The following is a 20,468-nucleotide window of genomic DNA, read 5'->3' as shown; positions in this document are numbered from 1 at the left end:
GTGTGAAACTGAGAAAAATGACTTTTAAGTTTAATTAATTATAGGTTAGGACACTGGAAATTTGGCAGTTAGATGTTTTTGTAATGAAAATTATATACATAAAAAAATTGTGAGCACAAACTTGATTTTTACCCCTATTTTGAAGTTACTGAACTCTGCCTTTGCATTTTCTGCAAAACGTGAGAAGTCACACCAAGGAAAACCATGATAATTTCCAACAATATTTAAACATGTTTATAGATTTACTTTATGGATGGTTCTAACCCAGACAGCAAGCAGTGTTGGCCCAGATCCGGCCCGCATGGATTTCACACGGGCCAGATATGGGCTGGATCTGGGCCAAAACTATGTTGCTGTCTGGGAAACTTAAGTGTCTGATGACATCTTTTAGTTTTTTCACACACTGACCACAACTTTGTTTCCCGCTGGTGTTAAAAGAACACAAGCACTGACTACTTAAACACATCTATCCAGGAACAAGGAACTAAATAGTTTAATGTTAGACGGTTAAAGAGCAAAAATGTCTGATGATATTTATGACGATGCCTTCTGGACAGAGACTGAGGGAATGGAGATGACAGTGATTATCTATGAGAGTGTAGATCATGTGAGAGATCATGACTTCAGGACAGAGACAAAGATACACCAACCACTTCAGCGTACAGGTAATCACATTCATTTATTTGATTAAATGTTCCAGTTTGCACATGTTCAGTCATTTAACATCATGTCTGTGGTGTCCAGGAAGTGATTGTGTGAAGATCAGAAGCTCCAGAGCAGCTCCTGTGTTTGTGTTGTGTGTGTTCTTCCGATGTTATTATAGGACTTTAAAGTTAAAGTTACAGACAATAACTAATTGTTTGCGTATGTCACAAACTTCAGTGTTCCTCATGAATGAACACACTCAGTAAGACCATAAATCTGATATCTAGAATGAATTACATATTTATAACTGAACTGTATAGGCCTGCTGAGAACCTTAAACACATCTGAAGCGCCCCTTACAAAACTAAAATATATGGGAATATACCGGAAAATATAATGTGATGTATCAAATCATACATTTCCATATTACTGGAAACTAGTGCTAATATTTTTCAATATACTGCAATATATACATGGACCATGTGACACCTGTACATATAAAAACTATATAGCAATCAAGACAAAACTGCACTACATTTTCACATGTAGTAGCTTTATTAATATACCAAATCAGTTTATTTCTCTTTGTAGAGTTAATGCATGGGTTTGTATAAAGCTGTACACATATTCATAAACTTTTATTTCACTTTATTTTTTGCATAATTAAGGTCATTGCACACTGAGTCTGAAATTCTCGAACTTAGTTCACTTCATATTTTGCATAGTTAGACATTTCATCTATGAAAATAGTGTGGTGGTATAAAAGGAAAAGTGTTTACTGAAAACAAATATAACAATTTTGAATGTTGTGTTAAAATCATGGAAGTCATGGTATAAGGTGCTATATCACGATATATATTTTCCTCATAACTGCGTGAGAACTGTATGAGAAAGAACAACAGAATGAAAGCTCATTTACTACCCTCTCTGTCATAATCAGGAAGTTGGTCAATGAACTAATGCAACAGAGTGTGAGAAGTTGCATTGCTCTGGCTTCTGAAAATTCACAGAGATCAGATTCAGTTGCTGAAGATACAAAGATTAAAACCCTACAGTCCATTGTTTGCTATTTATCGACAAATTGAGTCACAGATGCAGACCAGACAGCACTGACCTCAGAACAGTTTCGTTCTACTATTCTCAGCGACTCTGGAAATAGCATTTGAAAGAAGCAGCCATTATAAACAAACATTCAAATAAAGAACACAGATGTTGAGCACCTATTAAGTTACATTATTAAGTTCATTGGAATAAGTCAGGTGCTAATTTGAACCTGGCTGCTACATTTAATCATATAATGGCCACGACACATAAACATAATTATACACGTTACTTGGTATGAAACCAATAGGATGTCATATGCTCTTGTACTTTGACATACTTTGGCCCACATTGGCCTTCCCTACTGAGATCTCAGAAAGCAGAGAGCCAAAGTAGAAACACACAAAGACAGCTTCCACCATTTACATAACTGAGCGAACAAAAACATCTCAACCTGTGTATGGCAATACAGACACTGATGGAACGAGAAAACAAACTCAACACACAGGTACAAATACAACTACACTTTCAATATTGTATGTAGAAATTAAAAAAATTTTCTTCATGTCTGTCTTCATCAGGAAGTGATTCAGAGAGGATCAGAAGCTCCAGATCAGCTGCAGTGTGTTTGGTTCTGCTGTGTGTTCTTCTGCTGACTGCAGTCATAGTGCTGTGTGTCACACTCACTCAAGAGAGACAACAGCTAATATCCAAGATTGAAAACCTGACCAATGAGAGAGAGCAGCTAATGCTCAAGAACACAAACCTGACCAATGAGAGAGACCAGCTGAGAAATGAACTTCAGGTTTACGGTAAAGTTTCTATTGTCTATGTAGTTATTTGCTATACAGCGGACATTTGAAAAACCATGGAGTTGGGTTGTGGTCTCTGTAACTTTCTGTGCACACAATATATGATTATTTTATCTGTTAAAAGATACGGACAGATGAGTGTAAATGGGAATAAAAAGCTAACAGCTGAACTGGTTCTGTTAACAGTTGGGTGGACTTGCTATCAATCCAGTTTTTACTACAAGTCCAATGAGCAGAAGAACTGGACTGAGAGCAGGAGATACTGTACAGAGAGAGGAGCAGATCTGATCATCATAAACAACAGACAGGAACAAGTGAGTGAAAAGCAGTTTTATGTGTGTTTATAGTGTTTAGCAGCTGAATGAGAGATGATCAGATGAAGTGTATCTATTCATGAAATAAATGCGCAACTGTTTCTTTTGCTCAGGATTTTGTTAAGAACATGTCTGGTGCTGCTATATTTTATATTGGTGTGACTGACAGTGATGTGGAGGGCACATGGAAATGGGTTGATGGCAGCACACTGGGCTCTAGGTGAGAAATCACTGAACTGATTATTATGTAATAAATGATTCTCACAGTCAGCATCATATCACACAGAAAGCAACACTGAACATCTAATGCTGATCTGTAGTTTCAGCTCCTGGGTGTCCTATGGACAAATAACAGAGCCAAATGGAGGAAGAGCAGAGAACTGTGCTGTGACTGTGGCTAAACCTCCACCAGAGTGGACTAATTTAGTAGGGTGGATTGATGCTCCATGTAATAATGCTTATCAATGGATCTGTGAGAAGAGGATTTCACAAATCAAACTGCCATAGAAACATCACACACCTTTCTGACACAAGTTCAACAGTACAAAACTTGTAATAACTTCTCATCTAAAGCAGTATTTCTCAACCTTGTACCCAGCAAATGCCTACAACTGCACATTTTGAATATTTCCTTTGTCAGACACCAATTTCATGTGCTGGAGTTTCTTCTAATGAGCGGATTCAGGTTGAGTCAGGTGTGTTTCATTAGGGAGACAAACAAAATGGGACTCCAGAAGTGTGTTTAATTCAACCAGAAATGTCTTGCAAGTGAACATCACAGAGTATTCTGCCATATAAGAGAGATTCCAGTCTTCAGTTATTATTTGCACATTATTCAGTTATACATCATTACACTGTAATCAGCACAAACTGGGCTACGATAATATGTGAGCTGCATGAAAGTACATGTTTGTGTTTTTGAGAAAACAACGTTTATGTGTGGTTAGTGAAAACTAAAAATTTTAAATCACTGAAATAAGGCCATAAAACACATACAGAACATTTGTTCACAAGACTTTTGAGAACTGGATCTTGGTAGACTACAGTTTTTGCTACAAAATGATATAGAACATATTTATAGAACATTAAAAAAAAACATCCTGGCGTTGTGAGACATTTAAATTCAATGAAATGACACATATTTTAAAATGTTTCACTTGATTTCATACATCCCAACAAACACAGAACATTCCCCTAACGTTCCCGTTCTGGGAACGTTCCCTGTAGGTTATTTTTAGATTTTATTTTTATAAACATAAACCAATTAAAACGTTGCAAATGTTTTGTGCTTACAGCGGATAGTGATAATTAAAATGCTTAATTACATGACCATTATCAGGCAGTAGAGGGCGCTCATTGATTGGTAAGGTTTTTTTTTTTTTTTGTTTTAGTTAATTAAATATTTAAGTGCAGCCTCTTTTCTATTTTTTTTATGTACTTTTGAAAACAAGAACTCTAAATAATTTAATAAATATAGATAGCTTATGGCAAAGATCCCTTTCAAAACCTAGTAGCCAAGTAGCTTGGTTTACAACCCATATTTCCTTGGAAATGTTCATTTTGTTATATCTCTTCCACAAACACCTTCTGCTCAGTGATGTAGATTGCACTTCTTTGTCAGGTATCCTTTTTATCTGTTGTGCACACACTTGTGAACAAGCCTTTGTTGGAATGTCACTGATTATGTACATACCCCAATCAACTGTGCCACCCATTCACCTTCCACTCATCTGTGTCTTTCCTGAAACTTGGTCTTTCCAAATCAGCTAAATGTGGAAACCTTTAACAGATCACCACCTGCAAAAATAATAATAGGAGATTAATTAATAATAATAATAATAATATACAGGTAAACAAAAGGGTTTCAATAGTACTCGAATCCTCGTAAATATACATAACAAGGGCATAAAAGAATGAAAAATTAAAAATAAATAAATAAATAAAAAAAACATTCCTTGACACATCTGTGTGCTTCACTATCTCTACTTCTACTGCTTACCTGAACAGGAACAAAAATGCTTGAAGTGTCACAAACCTCCCTATTTCAGCAGTGGTTAGTTCTCACCGCAGTTGTAAAAAGTACGGAAAAGGGGGGAGTGGAGGGGAAAAGAGGGAGGAAGCATGTATATTTCAAATATCATCATACTGGTGCATAGCTGAAACAATTGCAAATGTTCTCTTTCTCTCTTTTTCTCTTACCGTTTCTCACTTCTACTCACACAGAATACAAATGATGACTGGTAGACAAAGCTCTAAATTTGCATGGTTTTCTCTGAATAACCAAATCCTATATGACATTATTTGCACAAAATAAAAGTAAATGGTTGTTAAGATCATAATATTGATTGTTTGGTGCCGATAGCCTCATGAGAAGCACAAGAAGAAAAAAAAAAAACAGCATAAAAAGCCCCACACTCACTAAGTTTACATGGACATCAATACTCTGATTTTAATACGATTAAGACAATACTCTTGTAGCGCCCCCTCCCTTTCTAAATTAGAAATCTGAGAGGAGCAGCACCAGGTTCAGAAACTAAATGCCTTATGTTGTTGGATTAAGGCCCCCCTCTCTGAATACATACTCTTTCCCTTACTATACGTGTGGTTTGAATAAAGGTCTCTTTAACTTACATTTGTGTCTGGGCTCTACTTCAATGAGATGTACCCAACAAACACAGAACGTTCCCCTAATGTTCCCCTATGGTTCCCTTTTGGTTATTTTTTTGGGAACCAAATAAGAACGTTCCCAGAACGTTCCCTGTAGGTTATTTTTTTAGGTTTTATTTTTATAATATGTAAACCAATTAAAACGTTGCAAATGTTTTGTGTGCTTTAACAGCAGTGATCAAACGCTTAATTACATGACCATTATCAGGCAGTAGAGGGCGCTCATTGATTGGCAAAGTTTTTTTTTAAGTTAATATTTGTGCAGCTTGTTTTCTATTTTTTATTTACTTTTGAGAACTATAAATGAATATAGATTATTAAAAAGATCCCTTTCAAAACCTGTTGTATTACATTTGACAGACAAAAAATTTAGTTTTTAGTGTTTATTTTTAAATAGTGTATCATCATAGAGGATGGTCATGCACAATGTTTTTAGTGTTGCCTTACCGTTTTCCTTGAAGGCCCCCATCATTGCGATCAGGTCTTAGCGAATTACTAGTCATCTTAAGAGTTGAATCAGGTCTGTTACCACTTTTATTTTCAAACAGCATTTACAAGCATATATTAAAAACATATCACCTCACAAAGGTTTATCCTCATGCATAGAATCATGATGTGCTTAATCACTATTTATTTGCAGATACTTCTTGACAAGTTTACAGTGCTAAATCATGAATCTCATTGTCTGATAACTGTAACATATGTGGAATCAATTGTAAGACTGTACATAAAATTATACACTGAACAAAATTATAAACGCAACACTTTTGTTTTTGCCCCCATTTTTCATGAGCTGATCTCAAAGATCTAAGACTTTTTCTATGAACACAAAAGCCCTATGTCTCTCAAATAGTGTACACAAATCTGTCTCACTTGTGAGTTCAGTATATTATATAAATGTCCTTCTAGAATGAAATTATATGGGATACTTTTATGCAACATTTCTCTAAGATTTTTTTCTTTTCAGAAGGTGCCAATGAGCCTGCTATGCTGGAGACTTACAGTTGAAGGAAGTTATAAAATGTGTTCTCCAACACAACAGTGATACTACTTGGACAGTTCTAGGTTGTAATGGAGTGGGGTAGAAATATTAAATTAGACTGGACGACGCCAGATGTTTTAAATAAAAAAAATAAAAAAAAGTCAGCACTTTACCGTTAGACAGACAAGCAATACACAAAACAATTATTAAAATGGATGAAAAAATCCTGCAGGTAAGACAAGGTAAGTAATAAAAAGTAAATAGTAAAGGTAGGCGTAAAAGGCATGTAGTAAATATAAATGTAATTAGAATTAGTCTGGTTTAGTGGATCAACTTGGGTTAAATAATCTGTTTAGGTAAATTAGTTAGTTGTTAAAAGCTGATTAATAGGTTATACCTATTTAGGTTTCGCTAGTTTCCAGAGATAATACTTTTTTCTTTTACATGGAAGATAATTTCAAACTCAAAACAATGTGAAACACAATCATACCTCATGATGCTGTATATGAAATGAAAATAAAAATTATAATGTGTGTTACTTAAATTCCATTTAATTTCTGTTCTTGTCGTGGAATACAATTCAGTTCAGTTCAGTTAGATGTTGAAGAAAAAAGATTTCCAGTTCAGAAAAATAATAATAATGTAGAAGAATGGAAGAAATCGATGCTTTATTCAGTTAAAAACAGATCCGGATACTCCAACTGTTTGGTAGTGAGTTTACAGAGAATCCCTTTGCAGGAACAGTTGAAACAAAGATCAAAGTCACAGTCTGGGTTGGCTCGCCATCATTACTTGCAGTTTGTACATCCTCTCCTCGTACACCACAGAAGAGTTTTTGTTCAGTATCACTGAACCGGAGTTTAAAACCTTACCTACACAACAGATCATAAAGGAATTGCATTAATCTATCAGTAAATCATAACAATAAAGACTGACAAACACTGGGAACCATAGCATCATGCTGCATCATTCAATTGACTCAAAAAGCCACCACTCCATCTTTCATATAAATATTCATATCTTGTTAACAATTACTGTTAAATGGTGCATATCTATGGCTTTAGCCGTACGCCCATTAGTCTTTTGCTGGTATTAAACATAAACAGCTAAATCAAGTTCAATAAAATGAGACAAAACTCACCAAAACCACAGTTTTTCCCCCGCTCTGTTTAGATACTCAATCAGGTAAGTATTATTTCTGTCTCTTTAAGGGTTTCAAAATGAACTTATTATAATGGAATATAGCACTTGTTAATCACTTTAATCTTCCCACTTATTCTCTCTGTTTCTGCTGCTATTCTATGCCATTGTACAAGAGTGATTCTCTTAAAGGGGAAACGTCAATACAATCTCCTATAGGCATCTTTGATTTTTATTTGAATTTCCCTATAAACTCTCATTGAAATTTATACATTTTAAACCTATTTATGAAATGTTCATTATCTTAATTATTTCATTTATGTTTTAATTTTTAAACAATTTTTTGTTTTGAACCATATTTTAATGTGGGTTACAAAGGGCTCAAGAAACTTTATGGTACAGAAACCATTTGGAATTATCACAACCTAATTGGTCTTAATTTGATTGGTCTTGATTAACTAGTAGCCAAGTAGCTTGGTTTACAACCCATATTTCCATTTTGTTATATCTCTTCTCTTCTGCAAACTCCACCTGCTCAGTGATGTAAATTGCACTTCTTTGTCAGTTATCCTTTTTATCTGTTGTGCACACACTTGTGAACAAGCCTTTGTTAGACTGTTATGCAGAGATGTCACTGATTATGTACATACCCCAATCAACTGCACCACCCATTCACCTTCCACTCATCTGTGTCTTTCCTGACACCTTTCCTTGGTCTTTCCAAACCTGCTAAATGTGGAAACCTTTAACAGATCAGCACCTGCAAAAATAATAATAAGATATGAAATTATTAATAATAATATATATAGGTAAACAAAAGGGCTTCAATAGTACTCAGATCTATACATAAAAGGCATAAAATAATGAAAAATTCTATATTAAAAAAAACAAAACATTCCATCATTCATCTTCTGTGTGCTTCACTATTCACTACTGCTTATCTGAACAGGGAGAAAAATGCTTAAAGTGTCACAAACCCCCTATTTCAGCAGTGGTTAGTTCTCACTGCATGTATTTTTCAAATATCATCATACTGGTGCGTAGCTAAAACAATTGCAAATATTTTCTCTCTCTCTTACCGTTTCTCACTTCTACTCACACAGAATACAAATGATGAAAACTCATGCTGGTAGACAAAGCTATAAATTTGCAATGTTTTCTCTGAATAATCAAATCCCATATGACATTATCTGCACAAAATAAAAGTAAATGGTTGTTAAGATCATAATATTGATTGTTCGGTGCCTTGTGAGAAGCAGTGACTCAAATGAACCAGTTTTTTAACTGAATCAAATGTGAAAGTGAAAGTGAAGTCGTATGGGTCACCATACGGCCAAGTATGGTGACCCATACTCGGAATTTGTGCTCTGCATTTAACCCATCCAACGTGTTGTGAGTGAACTCACACACACCGTGAACACACAGTTCACCCGGAGCAGTGGGCAGCCATTTATGCTGTGGTGCCCGGGGAGCAGTTGGGGGTTCGGCACCTCAGTCGTGGTATTGAGGTGGAGAGAGTGCTAGACATTCACTCCCCCCACGTTCAATCCCTGCCGGCCTGAGACTCGAACTCACAACCTTTGGATTGTGAGTCCAACTCTCTAACCATTAGGCCACGACTTCCCTAATGTAAATGTAGATGTAGATCCAAATGTAAATGTAGGTTAATTAGTATTATCACTTCTTTTATTCAGTTACTCCCCATCACAGAATCCATTTATATAACTAACTCAAACAAGTACTATAGTTTTGATAAAAGCACACAGAAGGACACATGGACTCTGGACTTACCTAGGGGTTGATAACCTCGCTTAATGCATCACTGAGGCTTCCAGCGTATAAAGCAACTGACTACATGCATCAGACCTGCCTAGTTGTTTTCAAAACAACAACAAAATTAGTTTCACTAAGGTTGCAGGTAACACTTTATTCCACTTTAGACATTCTACTAACAGTAAGTAACTTTGCAACTAGCAGTCATTACAGTATCTACTAACACTACTAACACTTTATTTTGATGGGTCCACAACATACAACATACTAACTATCACAAACTTTGCAAGTATGTGTCAACTTATTCTACTAACCCTACACCTACCCTACTGAGAGTTAGTAGACATGTAGTTGCAAATGAATGAGAAGTAGTTGACATGTAGTGACACGTTACTTATAGTTAGTAGAAAGTCTAAAGTGGACTATCAAAATCAGGTTACACTTTTCTAAAAGCATTTATTAGGGGACACTGACAGGAGAAAGGCTACTGACCTTTACTACTTCACTCTTTGTTCAGTGGCAGGCTGAAATGAATCCTGATTAACCAGTTGTTGGTTGAGAAGAAGGGTGTGAATGTCTAACGTCTTCTGGGCAAACACAACAAAAGAACTTGGCAGCCACTTCATGGTGTGCAACATCCATCTAGTAGTATAGTACATGTACCAGCTGAGGCAATTAATTTTGGCAGTCTTGATGGAGATTAAGATTTTAAATTCTCCACAGACTCAATCTGTGGTGGCCGCAAAATTCAAAACACAAGAATGAACATGCCTTCATTGTGGGGGGAGAGAATTTTGTGAAGCCACTGAAGAGAATGATGACTTGGATGAGTCTGGTTACCCAATGCACAACTCACTAGAAAAAGATGGGAAAACAGGTATGATGTTTACAGATTTATACATTAAAATAATAAACTATTTTTTCATGAACTAATCTTCAGGTAAAATGAAGGCAGGCTACTTTAATTACACAACAGGGCGAACATGAGTCTTTGGGTGCCTTTGCACTTCTAAATTCTTAATTTTACCTTTTAACATCATTGACGACGTTAACGCTATTGATGACTTTGTGTGAATTCTGTCACTTAATGTCAACAATAACTTCACCCAATTGACTGTTTATTTTAAATAAATGCACAACCAAAATTTACTGACGGCTTCATTTATTCCAAACAAATCTTTAATAAGGCTGTCTATTGCGAGGGTTTTCAAACGTGTCTTGGAGCACTGGACATTTTGCATGTTATCCTAATTTAACACACCTGGGGTGTTTCTCAAATGGAAAGCTGCATCCCAGTGAGGATGTGTAATAAATAAATAAATAAAATAAAGTAACACATAAATGTCTCGACTTTGTATTATTGCAGTATGTGTAATTATGACAACTGTATATGGTCTCACAGTGGTTTACATTGTGCACAGTTTAACATTATATGATTTATTAACAACAAAACAACTGAAAAAAAAAACAATGCCATCATCTCATTAAATTAGATAAGCTCAGTGTTAATTCACTGTCAGCTCATTATTTTTTTGTATTTCAATGTGTGCAAAGAATTCTTCGATGACAAGATATACCGCCTTACTAGGACAAAGCCAGAAGTACCTCATCAGCTCATTAGCAGACGCATACAAAATATGGGGTGCTCCAGGACAGGTCCAAAAACGCATTGTCTACTAATGCAGTACAATTAGTTTAATCCCTATAAATCAAAGCAATTTAATAACTACATGATATTATCACACTTAAGTAGTGACATATTGAAGACAATATCCCTTTATAGCAAAAGCCAATTATTGTAAAACATAAAATTGCATCTGCATATTCCCCAAACAAACACTTGTGCTAAGAAAGGGACATGATATCATAATGTCACATAGTTAAATTATATTATATTATATATATATATATATATATATATATATATATATATATTATTATTTTTTTTTTTTTTTTAAATCAGGCACCTATGTTTAGGTTAAGTAAATGTATTCTATTGAAATGTATAGGTCCTTTTCCATGCAATTAAAGTAAAATAACTAAACATAAAAATAGGAGCCTGCTAAAAATGCTCATTTTAGAAGAAAATTTCAGATGGCACTTAAAGGCTTTTGCATCTGAACTCTTCATATATATATATATATATATATATATATATATATATATATATATATATATATATATATATATACACTTTACATTTTAATTGTGCTATGCATTTATGCATATCTGAGTTGGGAGATTGCTAGTTTAACATAGGCAAAACATTGGTTGCAAAACGGGCACTACGGTCCGGTACAAGTCAATTAGTTCATCAAAATTAGTTCACTTTTAAAAATGTTTCAACAATCCCACCAATGAAAATATACTATAATAAAACCATACATTTCCACATCACGCTTACCTCTCAACCGTCAACAGTGATCACATTCAGCGCGAGCTGGCTCTTCTTCATCCATTGGCTTAATGCCGACTCGCGTGCTCAAGGGTTGCTCAATTATATTTAACAAAGTGGGACTCTCAAACCGGCAGGGGAAAAAAAAAAAAAAAAATTATATGACTTATATTTTTGGTAACATCATTGCTTTGAATAAAGTATAGTAAAACACAAACACGAAAACCCCACTATTGTTTGACGTTTAATGCCAACGCGATGTGTCATTATAAATATACATACATTTTTGAAAAAATAAAAATAAATAAAATTTTATCTCAATAATTAAACCGGGCAGCGGGGCATATATAAGCCGGGTCTGTGCCCACTGACTCCCCTTCGAGTGACATCCCAGCAGTGCGCTTTCCTGAGGTGAATTACTTTTTACTTAACCGATTAAGTTAAATTACTTTTTAAAAGTATGGGCCAACAACAAAAGTAAATGACATTTAAAACTATGAAGAAAGAAAGTAATGAAATTTAATTATAATATGTAATTATAATAACAAACTGTCTGCGGGAACAGTTCATTTTTCTCCACTAAAATAACAGCCGTTTTCACTCATGAAACTTATGAAATTATTATAAAAATTTGACAATTTTGAAAATTTTTCCAGTAAATGTACCACATCTCACATAAACAACGATTTTCCGTCTTTTATATAAAGTCATATATATATATATATATATATATATATATATATATATATATATATAAGACAAGTTTTATATCAGCGCCGTTAAATCAGCGTGACGTCATTGCTAATGGAGCCAATCCGCTCCGTTTGAGAGACGCTCTTTCGTTTCAGAGTTATCTGTCATGTTAACGTTCCTTAAAAAGAGATAAATTATACAATTATGCTTCATAATATCTTTAATTTGTATGGAAAGTAGTGCGTTGTAACATGTTTGACTGCGAGCGCGTGAGCTCCCTCTCTCTCTCTCTCTCTCTCTCTCTCTCACACGCTGGCGAGAGAGACAAGAGGCTCATAAGCCTTCTATAATGAAATCGATCATCCCTCCTTTTGTACAACCACAACAACAACAACAACAACAACAACTACTACTACTACTATAACAATAATAAAATAATAATAATTATAATAAATATAGCTGCAAGCAGCAATCACTGGGGTTCAAGCATTTTAAGGCCTAAGGTGGTATGCTTTTAGGGTCTTGGCCAACTTGGATGTATAGCTGACAGTGAAACACATCGAAAATGGACAATAGGCTCACAGAAACACACACAAATAGAAATTAAATGGTTAAACTATCATATTAATAATCATTAAGCTTGCTTACACACACACACACACACACACCGATATACATATACACACACATTTTGTTGCAGATATAGATATTTGAAATAAATGACAGGTGACAATACTTTTTTCAAATCTTCTTTTTAAAGAGTTTATATAGTCATTTTCAGATTTCTCTGTGATCATAATCTGGCAAAATTGTAAAAACTGATATGTCTGTATGAACAAAATGGTAAACTTTGACTCAATGAGATTTAAAATGTTATAACAGTGATTTCATAATGTTTAAGTTTATATGAATTCATAAGTAAACATGAACAGTACTGTTTTAAAGTTTAATAAGCCCATTAGTGGTCTTCCGCTGCCATCTAGTGGTTATAAATTGCAATTTCTCATACAACATTGTGTTTTAACCTTTATAACTGTTATAGTGTTATTTTTTGCCCAATCCCTGGTGATTGCTGCTTGCAGCTATATTAGTTATTATTATTATTAGTAGTAGTATAGTGGTTGTTGTTATTATTCTCAAGAATGAAAATGCATCTTAATGTGGCTTATACATTAATGTGGATTATATGTATTCATCAGAGCCCTTACTTTGAGAATTTATACCATGAAAATAATTATTCTCTTCTCTCACTTTTTTTCTCAGTGTTGATTGCCATCTGATTGTTGTAAGTATTAGAAGTCAACCTACATCTCTGATTTGCCAGATAACATGCTAATTAATTAATTAATTGGCATGTTATTGTCTTAATGAAGACATTAAAAGGATAATTCGTTAAATAAATAAAATGGAATCCTGCATCTCTATTGCCAGTTGCATCATAACATATTAATCAATAATCACTGATGGAACTGAAAACATTTGAATTTGTACACACATATCCCACTCATATTTGGTCTTTTCTCCCTTTTCTCTCTTTTGCTTGTGTCTACAGCAGCTACATACACCCCAAAGGCTCTTTTCAGAGCCACATCTCGAGAGCGTCTTTGGCTTTGTAAGTATATATTTTGACTGACTGTCAGATATCTCTCAGAATTTGGGTTTAGATCAATCAAAAGCAACATCATGCAGCATGTTAGTAATGTCTTGATGAAGACATTAAAGGGACAATTCTTAAAAAATAAATAATTAATAAATCAATCAATCAATATTGATTAATATTAATTAATCAATAATCACTGATGGAACTGAAAACATTTGAATTTGTACACACATATCTCACTTATATTTGGTCTTTTCTCCTTGTTTTTAACTGCTAGGCACATTCTTATAATTTTACTTTAGATGTATCTTTGATATTCATGATAGCATAATTTGCAGCATGCATACAACATTTGTAATGTTGAGTACTTTAATGTTTGTGAGTAATATATTATTATCTTTTTTTCATGTAATAGTTTTTGCATTGTCTTCCACTGTCTCCCCACCTCCTCCACATTTTTGTCTTGCCACATTTTATTTCAGGGTAAGTAATATTATTTATCTTCATACTAAGGTGCTCTCGGTAATGTTTGTTTAAATAAACATGCATTTATATATTTAAGAAAATATGTCATGTTTGTATATTAAATATATTTTTATATAATATAAATTATATGGATATAAATTGTAAATGTAAATTTAAAAATGTAAATACTTTAAAATATATATACTGTATGTGTGTGTATTTATATATACACATAATAAACACAGTACACACACATATACATATACATATATATATATACATGTATATGTGTATACATATACATGTATATGTGTATACATATACATGTATATGTGTGTATATTATATATATATATATATATATATATATATATATATATATAATATTATATTATATTATATATATAATATTATATTATATTATATATATATATATATATATATATATTTATATTATACACACACACGTATAGCTTATTTTCAAACTAGAATACATTTAGTTTTTGTAGTCCAGGAAAAAAAAGGCCAAAAATCCCAAAATGATTCTCTTACAAAACAAGATTCTTGAGCCAATCATCACCATTATAAAAAAGTTCAATTTGCTGTTTCGTCATTGTTCTGTTCATCTCAGTAATTGAATAGTGGATGAAACACCCTTGATACCACCACCAGAATATCTGTCATAAAATGTCAAACCAGCATAACAGTTCCACAGACAGTCAAATTTACTTTTCCAGGAGGAAAGAGCATTATGGTATAAAATTCTGACTTTTACTAGTAAGAAAGCCATTTTAGATATCAGAAATTATATTGATATTAGAAATGCATTTTCAGTTATCAGAAATAACAAATGTAACATGTTGAAATTAGTGCTGTCAAAATTAGCGCGTTAACGCAGGAGATTAATTTTTTTCAGTTCAACATATTAACATTATTTAACGCCGTTAACGCAGGTGCGGAGCCTAGGGTTGGCCACCCCACTCATAACTGCTACTTTTCTTTTCCTTGACAAGAAGTGCATTTATTCAGTCTTTTCGAGCACATCCATCTGCCATATTCTCTCGACATGAGCAAACAAGTCTGTGTTGGGGTGAACAGATGTGAAGGAACACTGGTGTGTGTTGATCTCACGACGAACCTCATGAGTAGGACCTTGAAGAGTCCATCCAAGGTGGGTTTTAACTGCTGCAGGACCCCCCTGGTGGGCCTAACCGGATTGTTTGCGTGATGAGATGGGGGCAATCTGACCCGATCAGCAAAATGGGCTGCACTTTATCCATCTGCTGCAATGGTAGGCCAGCTAGATGTCTGTATCTCTTCTGTAAGGAAGCCACTGGATAGGTGTGTTCAGCGAGACCTAGTCTCTCAGATGTAAACGCACGCAGAATGAGGTGGGGATTTCTTGTGGGGATGAGACACAGGTGATACTGTGATGGAGACATCTGCCCCATGAAACACCTGCTGATCTTGTCTCACTGTGCGCAGGATCAAATCTTCCAGCTGCCCCTTGAGGTTCAGCTGCTGAGCTGCAGCATAGAGGAGGATAGTCCTTTCTGATCCGTCATCCAGCACTGCATACATTTCCATTTATGCATCCCCATTTGCAATTATCACTTTACTAACTTTCAGGAGGACTCTGCGGCTGCCGACAGAACTGTCTGCATACAAGATGCAACTGAACCCAACTGCTCCAACATACTCACTAATGAGCATACTCCAAGGGCGAAGAGCTTGAATGCCTTCACATCACCTGGCCCAGATGATCAGTCAGAATCTGATATTTTAAGCGCTCACTCGCATCTGCTGTAGAAGGTTCTCTAGTGCCATCCGTATTCTGGAAAACTGTCTGGGGTCAGCTGCTGTCAGGCTGGGAATAGTAGGCTTAGGTCCTCGATATATCTGCTTTTGGGCGTGCAGCATCTCCATTCTAGGCGTCACCTGTGGACATGAGGGTACCGTCGTACTGTCCTGCATGCTGGGCTGAGTAGGTGTATGACCTCTGAAGTGGTGTGTGATGACCTTCATCAGCATGTGGCGTCCTAGGTGAAATTGTAAGGTCCTCCATCTGTCTCGTCAGCTGCTCACACTGGGCAGCTCGGGGTGGAGGAACTTCATCAGTATACACTGCAGAACTTCTCCGACTACAGACGGCTGGTGGCACATGAGTGCGAGGGGCTGGTACTGGTGTCACTGTTCTACGAGGAGTCTCAAAGCTGGTGCTAAACTGTTGGATCTTCCTGCTTCAGAGAAGCATTTTCTGCCATCTCGAACCACATAGACTTTATATCAGACAACTGCTGGACTTGAAGGTAGTGCTCCCCGGGCTCAAAGTAGCTCTGGCCATACATCTCAGACAATGAGAATCCGAAACAAGGACTGGTGGGAGGTTGTCCTGCTCCACTTCACAGTTACAGAGTGAAAGGAGAGTTTTATAATGACAGGACACGCATTTATACAACACTTTATTTAAAAGGAAGAACCTCTCGTTCTGCACGTCATACATCATTACGCTATTTCTGCGTCATTACACATCCCCCAGTACTTTCCCTATGTGTCTGATTGACCCAATTCACCTATGTCTTGTTAATTAGTGTCTTGTAAATTAACCTATTAGATCTTTGTTTGTCCTGTGTATATAAGCCCAGTGTTTTTCTTCTATTCTTGGTCTTGTGTTAATGCTGCTGTTATCTTGGTGTGGATTATCGCTGTTTGTTTCTTGGTTTCCATTAAATTCTACTTAACTGATCTTCAAGCCTGATGATTTATGTATCAGTGTATAAGAAAGTGTGACAAAATGGCTTTCTTAATAGTAACAATCGCATTCATGATATTTTTGCTATTATTATTGATATCAGAAATGAACATTTCTACCAGTAGCAATTCAATTCTTGATATCAATATAAACATTTGCACTAGTAATCACGTGATTACTGATACCAAAAATAAAGGTTTTTACTAGTAAGAACTGTATTTCTGATGTGGGAAATTGAAATTTCAACTAGTAAGAAATACATTTTTGATATAAATAACTGAATTATTTCTGCTAATAGATATAGTGAAATATTGCAAAATATGCCATTACCACATTTTCAACAAGTCCAATATTTTGGATTTAGAATGGATTCAAAAACGAAGAGGCAACGCTACACAAGGCAGTGGAAATATGCACGGAGATTACTGCATGAAAGGTGTATTGGAGAAGAGTCATCATTTCATCCAGTAACACTTCAAGAAAGAATTAATGAAGAAAATTACACTGATGAAGACATTTCAGTGTTACTGAAAGTGTAGAAATTGGGGTCAGTGGGGAGAGCTGCAGTTCAGGACCTGACAGTGTGGCCGATGGGTCCAGTGAGGAAAACTGCAATTCAGAAACTGAGGATGAAAACAAAGTGGCCCTAACTTCACTCTCAACATTTTTACAAGAATGGGCAACAAAACACCTCATCAAGCATAATGTCCTAGATGATCTCCTGAAAGGACTTCAAAAAAATGGACACCCAGAGCTCCCATCAACAGCAAGGACACTGCTGAAAACTCCCAAGACTCATTAAATCAGTGGTAAAATCTGGAATGGAGTGTGTCCATTTTAATTTAAGAGAGAGCCTTCTTGAGCAGCTGCAGCGCTATCCAACGGAGATTACAGAAGGAGTTAGCACATTGGAGCTATCATTTAATATAGATGGCCTGCCTTTTTTTAAAAGCAGCAAAACATATCTTTGGCCCATCCTCTGTGCCATTCATCTGCCACCCATCAGTATCTTTCCTGTCACACTGACACTCGGTCCCACCAAACCAACAAATTTGGATTTTACTGAAGAAGAAGCCATAAAGGACATTCAGGAACTTCTGGACAATGGTTTGGATGGAAAAGAAATAAAAATCAGATGTGTTGTGTGTGACGCACCCACAAGAGCCATGGTAAAAAAGATCAAACAGTATTCTAGGTACTATGGGTGTGATAAATGCACACAGAAGGGCACATGGGTGGTTGGGCGCGTGACCTACCAAGAGGTTGATAACCTCACTTTACGAAGCAATGACATGTTTCGCGCTGAAATGACTAGACGTCAAGAAAATGAGGACACTCCTTTGTCCCCCTTTCTGAGCCTCCCAATGGACATGGTAGAACAATTCCCGATTGATTACATGCACCAAGCTTGCCTGGGAGTAATGAAAAAACTAATAACAGTGTGGGTTAGAGGAGACAGGAAGGTGAGAATGTCTGCTGGGCAAATAAGCAATGTCACCCAAAGGCTGCTGTCACTTCGAAAGGTCATTCCCAGCTGTTTTGCCCGGAAACCTAGAAATCTGGAAGACATTGACAGGTGGAAGGCAACCGAACTTCAAGGAAAGATTGTGCTTAAAGGAATTCTGGCTGACCAGCTATATGATCACTTCATGGTGTTCAGTGTTGCCTTGAGTCTTCTGCTTTGCCCTACACTTGCAGTGGAACACAACAGCTACAGCAAAGAGCTGATGAAATACTTTGTTGGAAAAGCAGGAGAACTATATGGAGACCACTTCATGGTGTACAATGTACATTCAATGGTGCATCTACCAGAGGAGGCAATGGCTTTTGGCAGTCTTGATGCTTGCAGTGCATTCCCTTTTGAAAACTATCTTGGGAAGCTGAAACGACTTGTAAGGTCAGGAAAGCAGCCACTTATTCAAGTGGTCAAACGGCTAAAGGAGATGTCAAAATCCCCACTGTCTGTGGAGGCCTCCAAGCCCAAATTCAAAAGGCCCAATAATGCCTTCATACTTGATGAAGGAAAATGCTGTGAGGCGATTGAAGAGAGAGAAGAGTTGGATGATTCTGGTTACCAGATGCTGCTGTGCAAGCTTTTGAGAAAACAGAACCACTTTTCAGAGATCCATGTGATTCAAGAATGCTTGGATGCTTCAAAGTGCAATCAAGGCATGCTGTTATGAAGCTCATACCAGAACGGCAGCTGACAAGAAAAGCTATAATGGTGGAAAAAAGAGAAGAGACAATTTTCTTAGCAATTCTGCATGTGCACAGATAATGCCCTAGGAATCTCTCTCTCTCTCTCTCTCTCTCTAGTTAAATTCAATTGAAATTATTATATAATACAGGAAATAACGAGATAACTATTAAGACCTCTCTCCCTCTCTACTCCCCTCCCCCTAATTCAATTTATTGACATGACGTGCAGTATTGCCAAAACATTACAATGAACAAAAATAATTATTGTATAATTCATAATATAAAAAAGCAGCACATGGTAGCACATGGCACCAAGGAAGGGTTAATACCCGAAAACGTTTTACACTATACACCTTTGCACTTTTTTTGCACAATTTTGTGACCTCTGAATAATAAATGATATAAGCCTTTTGGGCTAAATTTGTGCGGATCTCCTTCATCTTTATAATTCATAATATAAAATAAATAAATAAGCAAATAAATACACACACACACACAACTCTCTCACTCTCCCTCTCTGCCCCCTTCCACCTTTATCCCTCTCTCTCTCTCTCTCTCTCACACACACACACAAACAGCCAATGCATTAATGTTAAGATCTACTGTTAATTTACCATTTAAGGACATTCAGAGAAACCAAGGAGGATAAACAGTGAAGGTCATTAAAATCAGTTATTATAAGCAATAAGTTATTGAATAAATATAATACACTGTGTAAGTTATCTTTAATAAATATTTACTTGTGTATATATATTTTTTTATCTCAACAGATGGACATAAAAAGTTTTGCAGTTGTGGAATTTGCTGAGGATAGTGCTGTTGAAATAATTCCAACGTCATGGTTGGAGGAAACCAAAGAGGTATTGTTTTGTTTTCAATAAGTTTTCACATTCATTTACATTACTAAATTAGTTTGAGAATGGTAAATCTTTTTTTTTTTTCAGGGAGCATTCTGTTACTGGACATTTGCGAACACAAGGAAACTTGTAAA

At 35.7% G+C, this 20,468-nt stretch overlaps 1 protein-coding gene and 1 long non-coding RNA gene across 2 annotated transcripts; one reads left to right on the top strand and one right to left on the bottom strand.

Moving 5' to 3' along the window:
- Window positions 1-348: 348 nt before the first annotated feature.
- LOC131537255 (CD209 antigen-like protein C) lies at window positions 349-5,821 on the top strand. The gene is made up of 5 exons (XM_058770576.1): window positions 349-665; window positions 2,268-2,498; window positions 2,685-2,812; window positions 2,926-3,032; window positions 3,133-5,821. The coding sequence occupies exons 1-5, from the start codon at window positions 521-523 to the stop codon at window positions 3,317-3,319; spliced, it is 798 nt and encodes a 265-aa protein (XP_058626559.1). The 5' UTR covers window positions 349-520; the 3' UTR covers window positions 3,320-5,821.
- Window positions 5,822-6,996: 1,175 nt separating this feature from the next.
- Window positions 6,997-11,197, bottom strand: LOC131537272 (uncharacterized). Its single transcript, XR_009270233.1, has 4 exons — window positions 9,867-11,197; window positions 9,393-9,471; window positions 8,252-8,361; window positions 6,997-7,333 (listed from the first exon to the last, which is right to left on the bottom strand). It is a non-coding gene; the product is annotated as an uncharacterized LOC131537272 (long non-coding RNA).
- Between the last annotated feature and the right edge of the window lie 9,271 nt (window positions 11,198-20,468).

Source organism: Onychostoma macrolepis, chromosome 03 (assembly GCF_012432095.1).
Source record: "Onychostoma macrolepis isolate SWU-2019 chromosome 03, ASM1243209v1, whole genome shotgun sequence".
NCBI lineage: Eukaryota > Metazoa > Chordata > Actinopteri > Cypriniformes > Cyprinidae > Onychostoma > Onychostoma macrolepis.
The sequence above is the reverse complement of the archived record's forward strand: the minus strand, read 5'-3'. Positions and strand labels throughout refer to the sequence as shown.

Coding starts and splice junctions, on each gene's coding strand:
- LOC131537255 (XM_058770576.1), top strand. CDS start 521: ATGTCTGATGATATTTATGACGATGCCTTCTGGACAGAGACTGAGGGA. Junction 666..2,267: donor CCAACCACTTCAGCGTACAG/GTAATCACATTC, acceptor TGTCTTCATCAG/GAAGTGATTCAGAGAGGATC. Junction 2,499..2,684: donor AAATGAACTTCAGGTTTACG/GTAAAGTTTCTA, acceptor TTCTGTTAACAG/TTGGGTGGACTTGCTATCAA.